Source organism: Mesitornis unicolor, unplaced genomic scaffold, assembly GCF_000695765.1.
Source record: "Mesitornis unicolor isolate BGI_N332 unplaced genomic scaffold, ASM69576v1 scaffold8799, whole genome shotgun sequence".
NCBI classification, from domain to species: Eukaryota; Metazoa; Chordata; class Aves; order Mesitornithiformes; family Mesitornithidae; genus Mesitornis; species Mesitornis unicolor.
The window spans coordinates 36,216-52,411 of NW_010206506.1; the positions used below are offsets into that span (position 1 = coordinate 36,216).

The window sequence follows — 16,196 nt, forward strand, 5'->3', positions numbered from 1 at the left end:
AACTTGCAGCATAGATGGGAATCCTATTCTTTTTGTAGGTCTCGGCTTGCCCAAAGACACCTTACGTTGTGTTGCATACCACGGTTTCTGCTTCCATTCAAGAACCTGCCCAGAGCCATTTGCTGCGTTTGGGACTTGCGCGCGGCATCACAAGACCTGCTGCATAGGTATGTGTGGAAACCCTGCCCAGGCAGGCAACGTTTGGAGAAGAGATTACTAAAGTCAGCAAAACACACTCTTGCTGTGTTTCCAAATGGCCTAAGTCATCTTCTCCCATCTACAAAGATGGATCTGGTCATTCTTCCAGTCATGGTAGCACAGAGCACAAGACTAGAATTGCTATTTTGGGCTGGCCAAATACCACATAGCCTAATGACTTGTCTCCAACAGAACAGATGCCCAAGAAAAGAAAATAAAAATTGTGGCTCACAAAGTACTCATTCCTTGATATATCTTCCCATAATAATCTGTAGGGAGACTGCTGACTGCGACCACACTGCTTTGTTTAATAGGTGCCAGCTTACCTCCTCCCTGTAAATTTGTCTAATCCTTTCTGGATTTGGTTATTTTTTTGGAGTTCCTCAGTAGTCAATGTGTATAATTAAGTCGATACATGCTTTATAGTCAACTGTGCTAGTCAGACCTAAGGCACATCTGATGCAGCATCCTTTATCTGTCCACGGCCAGAAGTAGATGTTTCTATAGTTACTCTGTGTGTGCAACATGACTATTAACGAACACCACAACCATATAATTACACTTCCTTTCATATTCTCCTAGCTTTCATGAATTTGTAGCTCAGGACCTTTGGATTTAGGAATCTTTGTGTTTAAAAGTCCTTACAGTTTCCCCCCTTTAGATTAGGAATTCTTTCTGTTTTGTTTTTTAAAACTCTTCCCTCATAATTTTATTCAGTACCAACTACTTCTGTGTTGCAAATGAAATATTCTGCATTCATCTTTTCCATACATTTACAATGTCCCTCCTTCAGTTGTTTCTTTTCCAAGTTGCTGGGTCACAAATTCATCTTTTTACGGAAGTGCTCTGCTGATCCCCTTCTTTGTGTCTTTGGTGTTGGAGACACAGTAACCAGAACTTCATGACGATTGCTGTGTATGAATTGGTTCCAATGGTGGCGTAATGTTTATTGTTTTGACTTAAAAACCTTTTCGTTCCAGACACGACATCAAATTTCCATACCTGTCAAGATGAGGGAGGCCATTGTGTACCTCCAGAAATCAAGTGTTTGCAAGAACAGGTGGGACTTTGCCCTCACAGAGAATGGAAGTGCTGCACAGAAGTGTAAAAAACACCTCATGGAATTGCAGAAAACCATAGAAATGCATGAACAAGAAAACAAAAAAGTTTTCTTCCTGGTGTTGTAGAGAAGATGTCTGGTTTTCTCAACATGCAAAGTATGTCATTAACTAGAGATGATATATTTCTTTATGCAACAAGGGCAATAAATACTAAATAAACAGGTATAACAGTTGTTTATGTATGGGAAGAGGCAGAATGTCTCTCTGTTGTACTCATGCACACAAATCCACAGAAACTTTGCTGTAGCATCCTTGGAAACCACGTCCCCCCATAATCCAAATCTCACCTCCCTCCTTTTTCTGTCTTCTGTTCTTCCTTCCTTCCTCTCCTTCCTAATAGAAGAAAAGATGATGTCTCTTCCTCCTATTAAAGTGACAGAAACAGGGATGATCTAGCTGGCACATTCAGGACATGCCTATACTATTCATCTCCCATTCTCCAATGCAGGATGCCAGTCAGCTGCTCTTCCCACCTCCCTATTTCTACCAATGAACTGCACCCACTTGAGCACAGGTGCCACCCACGGGAAGTCTACGTGTGTGACCAGGCAAGGGAGTAAAGAACACACAAATACATATGAGTGTTATTTTATACGTGCCAATCTGGGCTTATGGTCTGCCTACACCAGTTGATGTGTGTTATTTTAGGAGGTTTTAGTGTCAGAAACTCTTCCTGGAGGAGTCTCGGAGGGATGAGCAAGAACAGGAAGAAGTAGAAAGAGAAGCAATGCTGCAGATGGCTTGTCTGCTTCAGAAGTGAGTAGGAGAAACTAATTTTCCTTAATTTCATAAGAAACTGAGGGTTTTGAAAAAATCATGGCTAAGGTGCTGTAGGAAGCTGCTTTCCTTGGCTCTCTGACTCACCCTGATGCCAGACATTGTGCCATGAGAGAGTCATCAAAAGGAAATATCTACTTGCAGAGCGACCTCTCTATTAGCCTAATCTTGCTTAGCAGCAGCATCTTGTTGTTATGTCTGGATACTTTTCTGGTTAGGGGACAATTAAGCTTTTTTATTGAAGGAAAGAGTCGGGGGCCTGTGTGCATGTAAAGCATACAGTAAAGCACACAGCAGTCTGCACAGTTCCCCAAGAAACTCATTTGAGGGATTCACCATGGTCATCATAACCATGGATGAAAGCCCTCCCATGAAAGCACTTCACTCACCTGCAAGAGCACGTTGCAAACCTGAAACATGGAGTGACCTGGGGGTGTGAAAGAAACCCATGACTTAACAGCCAAGTAGACTGGTTGAGGACAAGGTCCCAGCAGCTGCAACTGTCCAGCCAAGCATTTATCATTTCTCAGAAGATCCTGAGTCAATGCCAAATGATAAGGGCCACGCTTGGATTTGCAGATGGTGTGCATCCAGTGACAGCTATGTCATGAGGTGGTTTCATAGCCAGCACTGTGTTCCTCCAGCTTTCCTATGACACACACAGCCATCGCTGGCTGCTCTCCATGGACTAGGGTTATCTGAGGACAGGAGGCTCATTGAGGTGTGCCAAAGAGGTGGAAAGGATCTTGCTTATCCACATAAGTAAACACTTACTGCCCTCAAAACTCTGGCACTTAGTATCTTGCTTTTGCTGCCCCTGTTTTCATAAAGAAATGTCCTTATGTGCACTGTCCTAGATCATAAAAGACCAGCCAAAGTCTCTTTGCAAGACTGATCTGACACACGCTGTCATGGGCCACAGGCAAGAAAGCTTCTCTTCAAGCTTGGGGGTATTTTCACTTCCCTGCATCCTTGCTGAATGGACCAGTATGTGGGGCAGCAGGTGAAGGGTCCCAGCCTAGAACACACTTTCTAGTTCCACATCCTGGGGTGCATCAAACACAGTATAACCAGTAGGTCAAAAGAGATGATCATGCCACTGCATTCCACCTTGGTGCAGCCTCACCTTGAACACTGTGTGTAGCTCTGGGTCCCATGTTTTGAGAAGGATGTGAAGGTCCTTGAATGCCTCCAGAGCAAACAAAGCTGGTGACAGGGCTGGATGTCCTGTGAGGAATGGCTAAAGACTCTGGGCTTGTCTAGTTCGGAGAAAAACTCTCTGAGGGACAACCTCATTGCTCTCTACAGCTTCCTGGGGAGGGGACGTGGAGTGGGAAGTGCTGATCTCTTCTCCCTGGTATCCAGTGATAGGACATGTGGGAATGCTTCAAAGATGCACCAGGGGAGGTTTAGATGGGACATTAGAAAGAATTTCCTTACCAAGAGGGTGGTCAAACACTGGAACAGGTTCCTAGGGAGGTGGACAATGCTCCAAGCCTGTTAGTGTTTAAGAGGCATCTGGATGATGCCCTTAATGACATCCTTTAACTTTTGGTCAGTGATGAACTGGTCAGGCAGTTGGATGACATGATCATTCTGGGTCCCTTCCAACTGAAATAACCCATTCTATTCAGTCTTAGGGACAGCAAGAAGCAGCAAACAGTCCTACAACCCTTTCAACAGAGGGTTCATCTTACACTAGCACAAGGGAGATGAGGATACAGCATACAAGAGCCAGTCAGGCTTTGTCATCGGTTATAGGGCATGAAGAAGATGAGGAGAGGGATGTAATGTTGCTTGTGGAGGGGTCTGCAAAGAAAACTCAAGCCCACACCCCTCTGTTGGAGTGGAAATGCACTGAAAAAGCAACACATCCAAAAAAGGACCTGAGGAAATGAGGTAGAAAAATTCTGTCCTTTGCAAAACCTGAGCAGACCCACCTGGAAATTATTATCAGACTGCAGCAGACATACGACTGCTGTTCCTCTAAGGTCAGTATCTCCCTAGCGTGAAATGCTCCATATCTTCAAGCTCTTTTGCCTGCCTTGCAGGTTTGCCCACCACATAGCCCAGAGAGGCAAGTCTAAATGCTATTATGTGCAAAGAGTTGCGTAAAGGTTCCAGACCAGCTCCTTACTCTAGACCCAAGGAAACAGTCCCACTCCTAAGGGAGGCTGCTTGGATCTATTTCTGGTCCAGAAGGTGACCATGGAGTAAAGAGTAATCAGAATAACAAGCGGACAAGGAAAATGAGGGTTTTGCCAGCTCCTGACTGCCCTAGATCAGGACAGGTCAGCCTTTGAACAAGAAGTTTTAACTCATCCCAGCCTAAAGAAAGCAATTTTTTTCTTTTGTCTCTTTTGTCTTTAGAGCCAGACTCAGTTGCCCACAGCTGGATATTGGTGCCACTTGCGATGACCCAGAGTATCACGCTGGGCATCCAGAGTGTCCTGTCTGCCACTGTCACTCATGAAGAAATCCTTAAGCATCTCAAGGGACATGAATCAAGATTTTCATGCCTGCCGATCCAGGATAGTCAACTTTGGCTCTATCAAGTGCATTTAAACTACAGTTTTTTTTAAGAGAAAGAGAATTTTTAACCTTGATCTTTCAGCTATCCAGTTTAGGATGTATTCACAAAACCAGTTGCGTTAACACAGCTGAAAGGACAGTGAACAGCAGGAGCAGGCAGAGGCAGCAGCCAGACAAGGGTAGCTGCAATATCACAGACTGATTTTACAGCAGGAACTCCATATCTATCAGATAATTATCACCAAGTGATGCATTGCTGAGCTACCTCCTCCACCAGCGCTGGGTGCTCATCGCGCTCAGGAATGAAGCCTCCCAAATTCCTCAGAAGCCAAAGCTGGAATAGCCTTTTTGGCAGGGAAAAAAAATCACACCCAGGTTTCAGCTGGAGAAAATATTCACACGAGCTCAGATAAAAAGCATTAATCACTCCTAGCCTGCACCATTCTCCTCCTTGCAGCTCCTCAGAAGTCTTTCCTTGCAGGTTGCCACCCTCCCACCCATCAGCTCCCTGGGGACTTTGCTGGCTGTAGGCAAAGGCCAGAGGATCCCCCCCAGTCTTATTTTTCCACTGAGCTGCCTGCATCTGGCAATCTACCAGCCCAAAGTGCCAACTGCCGTGAAGAGGAATTGGGGAAGACAATAACCAGCGAATGTGAAGCAAGTTGACATTGTTTGGAGCCGCAGCGCTGGGTCAGAACGACACGACGGGTTTCTCAGCATCAAATGTTACTCCTGAGACTGGAATATAATTAACTCCTGCGTGCTCCCTCCCTCTTCCCAGATACCATCCAGTATACCAACAGTACCCAGAGATTTCTGCAAAATCTCACGCTCAGCCCTGCGATTTTCCAGCAGAACCAAAGCCATGGGGATCCTTTGGTACATTGTAATCTTCATCTCCCTGACCGGTCACGGTAAGACCATCAAGGCCAGGGGTGGTAGACAGAGGTGTCTGGGAACAGGAATAATCTTTCCTCACTGTGCAATCAAATAAAAATATTACAGGTACTGAGGAAAGCTGTCCTCAGGCTTCTGAATGAGGTGCTGGGGGAGGTTCTTTGGCAAAATGCATTATTTAATCCCTTGTGAGTAATGTAGAAATGAGCAGGGAGGAAGCTGTGAAAATAGGGCACCTCATAGACTTTGTAAGAGCAGGATGGTTAAAGAAGCCCTAGAGATGTCTTCTGCTCTGGGAAAATGTTTCTGCCTTTTCTTGGGCTGCAGTTGCCTTCTTGGTAGGGTGAGAACAACTGCCCTGACCTCCTGTGAATGGCCTTTGGCAACGTCCTGAAAAAACAACCGCGTGATAAAGTGCTCCTAGAGCGAGGTTGGTGCTGCAACTTGGTTTTTTTCAATGCAAATATCTGAAGATGTATTTTGGGACAGAATGCCCCTTGCAGCCGTGTGTGCCCAGGGTCCATGCACGCTCACAGTGCTGGTTTGGCTGGGCACATGGTGCCAGAGGAAGCCCCATGCATTTTACCCACCAAATTTCTGCTTCTTTGTACAGGAGATGCTAACGGACCAGACAGCTGTAACCACGAAGGGGGCTTGTGCCGAGTTGGAAGCTGCGTTTCTGGTGAATATCTGGCCAGGTACTGCTTTGAACCCATCATTCTCTGCTGTAAAAGTTTGTCACCCACTACTGCAAAGAGCTGAAGCTTTCCAAACTGCGGCATGGGGAGAGCTGCAGGCTCCATTAACAAGGAATGAGCTACTTTCGGGAAGGAAAAGTGCCTTTCTGGCACTGTTGCCCCCCTAGGAGAACGTGGCTGTGGATTCACTTGGGAACTTCTGAACACACTGCTTTTTGCTTTCGCTGTGACTTTCTAGGAAACACTGTGACAAGAAGAAATCGGGACCACCCAGACTATATATTGCCCCTTTTGGCATCTGGTTGTTATCTGTCATGTACAGGTGAGAAATTGCCTTTGTCCTTACCTGTGAGCAATAAACATGAATGTTAACAGCACAGTGAGTGCCCGTCTGTGACTCTTGCTGACACTCAGCAAAGCTGCTGGTGGTGGGATGCACGCTCTCCCATTAACCAGAAAACCATCTGCCCACACCTTGCCAGCAGAGCAGAGTGGCTTTGTCTCTTTATTTCCCATCTCAGAGGAAAGAGTTGCAATGGGACAGCCTTTTTTCCACCACATTTGGTGCAAAAGCTACCTGGTTTGACAAAAAACTCCATGTTTTTCAGGGACACCCCATGCTACTCTTCCCACTGGGAAGCGCTGGTAATGAAAAATAAGGCACAGAAAGAGAGCACGGGTTCCCCACATGCATACAGACCCCTTTGCCCACGGGTTTGACAGCAGGGTGTCACAGCAGAATTGTGCTGCCCCCCAGCCATGCCCACCTCATCTAGACCAGAGGGTGCACAACCCTGTAGGGCTGTCCCAGGTTCAATCCTTGTCCACAGTGCAGCAAGACCAGGGAAAGCCCAAGTTTGCTTGTTTCACACATGGTGAGGAAGGGATCTGAATGTTGCATACCATTGCCCTTGACAGGCTGCTCTCCTCATCCACATTCTGTATTTCTCGTGCTCCTCCTCCCCTCTGTAATCACCCAGCAATAATCCCAAAGCAGTTAGTGTTTTTGCACCTAACAGCCTCCAATGGATGCACTGCACCAGCCAAAATCCACTAGCTGTACAGATCCAATTTCAGCCCGTCTGTGTTTTTCTCAGTGTGAAATTTAGACACACCACTAACTTTGTCAGTTAGTTCTCGGTCTCCCTTTCCAGGTAAAATATATCTCTCTGGGTCAATCGTTTCTGTGAAAGCAAGAAAACAATGATGTAATGAAAGAGCTATGCCAATTAGCCGAGGCGTTGGCCAGAGCCAGGGAAAAGTCCTCCCCGGGAGATGAAATTCTTGCTGTGGTGAATCAAACGGGAAAATTCCCACTGACCTCAGCAGGGTCAGGACCCATTGCCAGACGTCCAACAATTAATTCATCCCAGCCACTCCATTCTCCTGTAAGCAGCCCGACTCTTCTCCTCGGGTCATCATAACACAGTCCAGGACACCAACGCACGCAGGGAGATGCCAGCACCCCCCTGGAGATCCCCTGCAGTCGGGTGGACCATCAGGAGAGCCGGATTACCCAGAGCTGGCTGTCGGCTTGGGAACCGCCACTGAAAACACAGACGGAGCTAAGCCCAGAGCCAAATTCCTCCCCAGATCCAGCCCATCTCCCCGAGGCATGTACGAGTATCGCACCGGCAGGCTGTAAATCAAGGCGCCTTTCCAAATCAAACAGTTTATTTCTCGCATCCGTCCGCAAAGTTTGTGATTCACGCCTCTTATCTGGGGGGCATGTAGCCACCATATTTATAGCCTGGTTTCCTAAGAAAGTGAAACATATGGGCTCACACAGCTCCCCTTGTAAATCTCCCAGCCAGCTCCCGAGCCTATACATTTTGGACTTGTTGGCCAGCCAAATTTCAGTCAGGGGAGATGGAAATGCTCAGCCTGTTTATAGGCAATGGTGTCCCTCTGGCACTAATGTAAGTGCAAGCTGCTGCTAAAAAAACAGTCCCACTCTCCCCCAGCTGTGTGTTCCCTTGCTCGCAGATCTGGCTGTAAATAACTCTAAAAAAAATCCCAAACACAACTAAAAAAACCCAAAACCCAACAATTCTATTTGATGAATAAGATGAGCTGAATTCCCTTCCAGCTACCTGGTCTGTCACACAGGGAGGAAAAAGAAAGCACCAAGGCCATGATGAAGGATGCAGAGCAGCACCCTCCAGTCCATCAACTCTACACAACTTCTCCCTATGGTTTCTTGACCTATTAAGTCACAGAATCATAGAATGTATTGGGTTAGAAGGGACCTTTACAGCTCATCCAGTCCAACCTCTGCAGTGAGCAGGGACATTGGTACCAGATCAGGTTGCCTAGAGCCCCATCAAGCCTGACCTTGAATATCTCCAGGGATGGGGCCTGCACCACCTCTCTGGGCAATCTGTTCCAGTGATCTACCATCCTCATATTGAAAAACTTCTAATATCCAACCTAAATCTACTCTAAGTCAGTCGGAACAGGGCACCCATCCACCAGCACAGCTTATGAGGAGCTGCTTAAACAGCAGTACAGCATGCTTTGGTGGAAGTGTATGAGAAGGAAGCTGCTCAGATTAATTAACCCCAGCTTGCTGTAACCTATAACCCCAGAGAGGAGGAAGCACCAAAGTCCTCCAGCTAAGTGACCATATTCATGCAGCACAGAACTGTTCACCTGAGTATTTTCAATCACCATGAGACCACACTCCTACAGGCCCTCAGACACTGTTTTCCAACCCTTTATATGCAAAAGTCAAAAAATATTAATTGTTTGAGGCACTTGGTAAAACCCTCACCCTTTGCCAGAGAACTTCCACCCATGACCAGCAGTCCTGTCCAACTAGGACCATTACCCAGCGTGTAGACCCACATGGGGAGTTGATCTGCATCCAACATTTTACCTGTAGGATTGTATGTAGGAGGAGAGGGGGCAGTCAGGCAAGATAAGGGGGAACCCAGAATAGCAGAAGAAATGAGAAGGTGAAGTCTACCATCCCTTAAAGGGTGCAGGCTAATGGTCCACTCTTAAAAACATTATTCCTCATGGGCGAAAGCCAACTGAGAAGGAGGATTTTTGCAGGAAGGGTTTGGTTGAGCCTTTAACTCCAGCTTCGTGTACCTGACAGAGCTCAGAAGGCTATAAAACAAGGTTTCTTCAGTACTACCCTACCAGACCTATTCCAGCTCCTAAGGAAGACCCAGAAATCATCCAGAAATCTTGGGAAGTTTATCTGGGGTCTTTGCAGCCATATGGACAGCCAAGGTAAAGCCCTACCCTCATGCCTGTTCTGTTGGCCTGGACAAGCCTCTTGAATAACTGGAGACATTAGTTCATCAAAGCACGTTAGGATTGTCCCCTTCCCAGGAATTTGTTTGCTGTTCCCAGGCAACAGGCCAGTATTTGTTTGGCAGAGAGAGACAGAGACAAAGACCTCCACTTCTGCCCTAAAAACCCCATTGTAAATGGAGCTCCATAATCAGGAACAGAAGGATAGTGAGATGGGCTCCTGCTTGGGAGACCTCATAGCCTTGGGCAAGCCCTTTAGATCCAAGTTGTCCCTTACATCCCATGGTAAACCACTTGCATTCTGAGCTCTCACTTCACCCCTGTGCAGGAGAAAGGGGGTGGTATTCAGCCACTCCTGTGAAGTGAAAGACATTATCACTCTACCACAGACCAGCCCACAAGATATACCAGGAAGATAAAATGGGTCAGAATCCATCCACACGGGTAAATCAAATCACGTGGGGCTCAGATTTGGACGTTAGCAGACACCTGCTCATGCTATTGAACCATTAGCATTATCTCTGGCACAGCTTTTGACCTTGGCAAGCTGTTCCTTGGCCCAATTTGGAGGTGGGTACATGCCAGGGACCATTTGTGGTAGACATGTAAATGCGGTCATGCAGATGATGGGGAGAGCTTAGGTGTGCAGACATAAGGTGTGCTGTGTCCATTTGTCACGGTGCAAAGAACAGCATTTCGCAAAAAAACTGTGAGAAATGAGATATTTGCAGATTAAGACCATACAAAATGAAGTATTTTTCTGCTAAGTGAACAAATAAGCTGCAGCAGGCTGTGAGAACAGGACCATAGTGGGTTTCACAGATGGAGTGGAGCATGGTGCAGAACAAGATCAGCATGAACTCCAGCTGCCAAGGTAATGTGATGTGGTTCACATGCCAGGTACCTGGATGCATTTGAGATGTCCAGGATATTGGCCCTGACCTCCAGCTGCGACAGCAGAAGGGCACATAGACCTGGCATCCCACCTACCAGCCTGGTGTGGGTGTCTCGGATAAGCCAGAGCATCCCAAATTCTAGCAGATGTCTGTTTAGGTGTCTGACATGAGTACTAGATCTTCATGAACTTCAGTGAGCATTTAGACATCTCATGAGCCTTACAACCTATGTGTTTTAAGGGATATGTATGACCCACCAGATGCCTGTGGGCCTGAACACACATAGGGTTTCGGGATTATCCGCAAACATCTCTGCTGTGCTCATGAGGGATGCTCATGACAGAGCCTGCTGGGCAGAGGTTGAGTCCAGAAGCATCTCTTGCAAAGCAGGACTGGTGTTGAGCAGCTATGGGGATGTATGGCAGAAGTCTAGAGGATCAGGAAGGTCTGCTGAAATGCGCTGAGTGTGAACAGGGGCTGACTGTACACGGTCTCATCATGAACAAGAACTATGGAGAAACTGGTGGGAGCCACATTTAAAACAAACAAACAAACAAACAAGTTTCTTTACGTAAAGAGCTGCAGACCTATGAAACTCCTTGTTGAAGGAAATATCCATGTAAAACTTCTCTCCTCAGACCAGAAAACAGCCTGAGAGTAGGATAAAAGTTGATATAAATACCACAGATGTGCTTTGCTTACTCTAATTCAGACCTCCCCATATGGCTGCTGTTGCAGGCAGGAGGCAGATGGTACCACTGGCTGGGTGAGGACAGTTGTATTGCAGTGTACAATGAAAGCCTGCCCATGGCCACTGCAGGTTTCTGAGCCAGAGCTGAGCCCAGAGCTGTGTCCATGGTCATTTCTTTCTGGGCTGAACTGTGGGGTTGTAGCTGCACTTGCTTGGTTTGAGTTTTGGTAAAAAAGTCAATGGTGGGACGGGGAGGTGGAGGTGGCATCACAAACAGGCGAGGGTTCAGTCACCAAAGGATTTGCTCCTGGTGGCATCAATTTGTCCCAGGCTGCATTTTAAAAGTCATGCTGCTCGTGTCCTGGACCAAAGACAAATTAAGTCAGTGGAGACATCCCTCGGTTTGGGGCCATGGGGTGGATGCGGTTTGACTTGACTCCTCCCCAGCCTCAAAACCTCTGAGGCACCTGGGAGCTGATTTCTGTTGCTGAGCACAGATCAGCCTTTGTGCATGGTGGGCTCTGAGAAAAGACATCTGGCAGCAGGTTGGGGAGCAGGAAAGGGCGGGAGGCTAATGGAGCAGCCCCTGTAGGCTCACCAGAGGCTGAGGCCAACATGACGTAGACACCACGCTGGAGGGAGCAAGCCCAGTTGCTGTCCAAACGATCATCCAAGGGACAGAGACTTCCTGCCCCTGCTTTCTTGGGGAAATCTGGTTTATGTTGGTATAATCTGGTTTTGGCTCTCTTTCTCTTTTAAAAAAGGGGTTTGTGGTGGTGTGGAGGATGCATCTTGGCCACTTCTGTGTGTGTCTTTGTGAAGTCTGCAGCTCCGGACACAGCTCTTCCTCTGAGATGGTGCTGGTCCCACCACGGGAGAGCAGCTGAGCTAGAGATAACACGTGGCGGTTTGCCATCCAGCACTGGGAACACCGCCGCGTGGTGCTCTGGCTCTGTGCTAAACCCCCTCTCTAAAGTGCATCAAGCCAGGTCACACACATGTCCAGTCACGTCGGTCACATCCTCAGAGCAGGACACTCATACGAGTATCCACACGATCCTCCCTGCTTGGGCTGTAGCTCAAGAGCTTCAATCTCATTTCTGCTAGAAAAGTCCTGCCCCGGCCCCGCTGCACCATCTCTTGCATTGGAGATCCCAGTCCCCAGAGGTAGATGGTGGGTTATGGTCTTCCGTGGGCTCTACACACATCCTTGCAACCATCCCTCCTGCCGATAGGGTTACAATTTGCACGGCATTGTTTAAATGCTCAGTGTCCAGCGATTCAAAGTCCAACTGGTGAAGGGCCCCTTATCTGCACTGTTTGATGACGGTGGTCCTTGCTCTTTTCAAGCAGTCTGAAGGTCACCAGTTTTACATTTTCTGGCACAGGCTGGCACCCAGCCTGTGACAAAAAGCCATCAAGCTGACTTATCAAGGGAAAATGGAAGATTTGGTGATGCTCTCTGCTGTGTCGTTGCTGTAAAAAGAAAACTTAGAAAGCTTCTATTTCCTCTTCATCTACCTGTTGTTAGCTGGGAGAGATTTCTGCTCGTTATTTGCTTTGTGTTGTTTTCCAGAGTTGAAATTCAGGTCCCACCTCTACTGATTTCCTGGAATAGATCTGGAGAACCAGTACAAACCAGAGAATCTGCCAGCATTCTTGTAATACATGGGCTTTCCTAACCTCCTGCTTCTGATAATTATAGGGAGGTTATCTCAGATTTCCTAATTAATAAATGTATGAAAGAATAAGATGCTAATTTACCATTTTTGTTGACAGTTGTAGACAAAACCTTAACAAATTATCTCTTTGCAGCCTAGAAGTTGGGAAATACAGACCTTTGATTTTTAAATATCCCATGATTTTCAAGGCAAATCTGTGTGTTGGGGAGTGCTGAGGAGGAGACGCTGGATTTTTTCACACCTGACTGTGTCAACGCCAAACACAGAGGCTGGAAAGTAGAAATAAAAGAACAAAAATTTCATCCTCCAAACACTTGGACAGGATTTTAACATCACATGCTTGAGCCTACAAACACAAGGAAAGCCAGAGTGAATCATGCCCAACATCCTGTATTGAGCAGCAACCAGTAGCAGACTCCCCAGTGCTCGGCGCAGTTTGTTAACAAAACCCTGCCCCTTTTCTTTCTTTTTTTCTCCCTTTTTGGTGTTTTTTTTTTTTGTAACATGTGCTCAAGAGTGCGGACACCCCTGTGCAACTGTTTGCTGTCATGTTGAAACGCATCTGGGATTGACAAAGTTCCCTCCTCTCCAGGAACATTACACAACCCCCAGGCACTATAAATCCAGGATTTCCCTCTTTTCCACCTCTTCACGGCCCTTCGCTCCTCCCCGTGGTGGAACCTCCACCCACGTTGAGCCATGCGGATCCTCGGGCTGCTCTTTGCAGTCGTGTTCATTCTCCTCCTCCAGGACGTTCCCGGTAAGGACAAAATACTCACAGGGATTTCTGCAGGACTGTGGAGACAGAAAGGTTGGGTTCCTACTCTGAGGTAGAAAAGGGCTCTCAAGTCAGGCCAAGTTGAGTTGAGGTTGACCTGACTCTTGCTTCCAAGGAACAAATCTCTGCTGAAAAGATCTCCATGAAGTTCCTGGATGCAGATGTCTCAGCTTCATAGACTGTACGTCCCACCCAGAAATACTGAGACTAAGCCAGGAACCTCAGCTCTGCTCCTGACCAGGATGCACATCTCATTCTCCATGAAATAAGGAGAACCCCAGGAAATCAAAGAGCTTCTTTCAGGGGGGAGAAAACAGTGGGGGAAAGACTGCTGGTTTATATTTTTGTCTCTCTGTTTTCTTCTGGGATTCTATTTTAACAGAAAAATCTTCCTTGGCTGGGCTTTTTCACTGATTGCTTGTCTATGTTTGTCAGGAATTCAGGTTTCGTTCAGATGCAAGGTCACTATCGTGTTCCTAGGACTATGGTGGTACAACTTTCACAGAAAACAAACCTGATAATCAAGAAGAGGAGATTTACTTGCTCAGCCAGTTTATGCTCTCATTTAATTAAATTAATTCCTAGGGATAAAGGGAGGAGAGAGAAGGGTTTGCCTACTCCCCCAAGGAGTTTCCCAGGTTTGGTGGATACCCACCAGTGTATCCTCTCAGAAACCCCAATCTTGGTGTTCCTGCTCTGTATAAAGAGAAGCAGCACAAACCCTTTTTATCAAAACAGGAAGACTGAAAAAATAAAGGGGCAAACAAACAAAAAACCCCAGAACACCAAGAAACCAACAACCACCAAAAAACCCCAACCCTGACCAAACCGATAGATAAAACACGTTCTGAAAGGATACTTCTCTGAATTTTGTTGTTGCCCAAGGGATGCACCTCATCTAACTTATCTAACCTAACTTAGCCAACCAAAAGCTGGCTATCTCACATAGGCTAGTTAAGAGTAGTGTTTGATGGATGGAGGTGCTGCTTCCGAGAACATCTTAACTTCACCATGAAACAGCTGAACTTCACCAGTGTCAACTGCCACCATTTCATTGCTCAGCCAGTGACACTAGCAGGGCTCCAGCTGCGTTCCCAGGTCACCTAAGAGGGTCTCCTCTTTTCCCCCTACAGCAAAAGGCCTTTCAGATACCCAGCAGTGCAGAAGCAACCATGGCCACTGCCGGAGGCTTTGCTTCCACATGGAGCGGTGGGAAGGGACCTGCAGCAACGGCCGCCTGCGCTGCTGCCGATGAGAGCAGCCACGCTGGGATGGACCCCAGCGCCTCAGGGGGACCATCCCAGAGACCCTGCAACCATGACTGTACATAGGATCTGCTCTGGGACAACTCCATGCCTACACTGCAGCTCAGTTTGTCCATCATCAATAAACATGTTTGGTTTATATATCCTTCTGGGTCCAGAGTATAGCCGTGTTTGCTTCTGAGATAGACCATCCTGCCTAGAAATAAAATATTTTGTTTATTCAGATATGTATTTTTCAGACACTCCAATATTTTATTTCTGTTTGATGCACTTGTCCACATTTAGAGCTGCTTGAACTGCACTGGGGTACCCAGAACATCTGCACAAGGCTGTCAGATGTGGCACGGGACTAAGGGGACACCTGTGTCCTTCCAGGGTGGCAGTAAGAAAGGGATCTGCTGGGCTTGCCCAAGCAGTTATGAAGTCTTTCTTCTTACCCATACATAGCCTTTATCAATCTCTATCTCTTACTCTATCCATCTATAGAAGAGACCACAGCAAGACCCATCCTCTTCAAGGAGATGGCTACAAGACAGATGTATTATTTGCCCTCCAGAGGTGCCTCTTCCTCCCCTATAACTACAAGGTGACCCTGGGCAGGTGGTTCACGTTATCCACCTCCGAGACAAGGTAAAGGTGGATGAGATGGTGAAATCCCACTCCAATGGGCAAAATGATTCTGTATGGAGTGATTCTCAAGTGTAATCTTGCATAGTGCAAGGTTGAGAGGAGAGGAGAGGAGAGGAGAGGAGAGGAGAGGAGAGGAGAGGAGAGGAGAGAAGTTAAATTTCCACCGTTATACTTGACACCTGCAGGGACACTGCCTGGTAGGAAGACGATATGGCCTATGCTGTCCCCTGATCCATGCCAGGGTCATTCACAGCAGCTACTCACCAGGAAGTAAATGGTGTTAACTGTGGTGTTAAGAAGGAAGGGAATTGGCACTGTGCTTTGGAGCAGGACCGCAGGAGCAGGTCCTCACCTAGGAAATAATTTTGTGATAGAGGTGTCCTGTAGGCACGAGGAGAGAGAGGGCCGGAATGGATATCAAAGTCTCCTTGAGAGAAAAACTGGAAGGTTCATCTCTGAAAAACAGCCAGCGCAGTATCTGGGACATGCAAGAAAGGACGTGGTCAAAATTTCCACCCAAAAGCTTCCTTGAACTCCAAATTCCGCAGCTACACACCTGGCTTTAACCTAAGCCCACTCCACTATCAGCCCCAGAGGCAGCAGTCTTATTCTGAAGGAAATAAAGGAAAACCAGTAAAACCAGTGACTCAACTGTGCTGGTTGACATCCAGTGGAGATCTGTCCCATCTCTGTCTGAACTCAGAGCAGGGACAGATCCCTCCACTCCTCCTGTCACCATGGATTAAACCAGTGGGAGACTGGGCTCC

General features: G+C 47.1%; 1 protein-coding gene across 1 annotated transcript in view; it reads left to right on the forward strand.

The window, feature by feature from the left end:
- Positions 1-1,306, forward strand: part of LOC104546393 (gallinacin-11-like) — a 2,305-nt gene extending 999 nt beyond the window's left edge. The window contains exons 2-3 of the mRNA XM_010191774.1: positions 39-167; positions 1,179-1,306. Of these exons, the coding sequence (XP_010190076.1) occupies positions 39-167; positions 1,179-1,306 (257 nt within the window). The remainder of the gene's footprint in view (positions 1-38; positions 168-1,178) is intronic.
- The last annotated feature ends 14,890 nt before the right edge of the window (positions 1,307-16,196 follow it).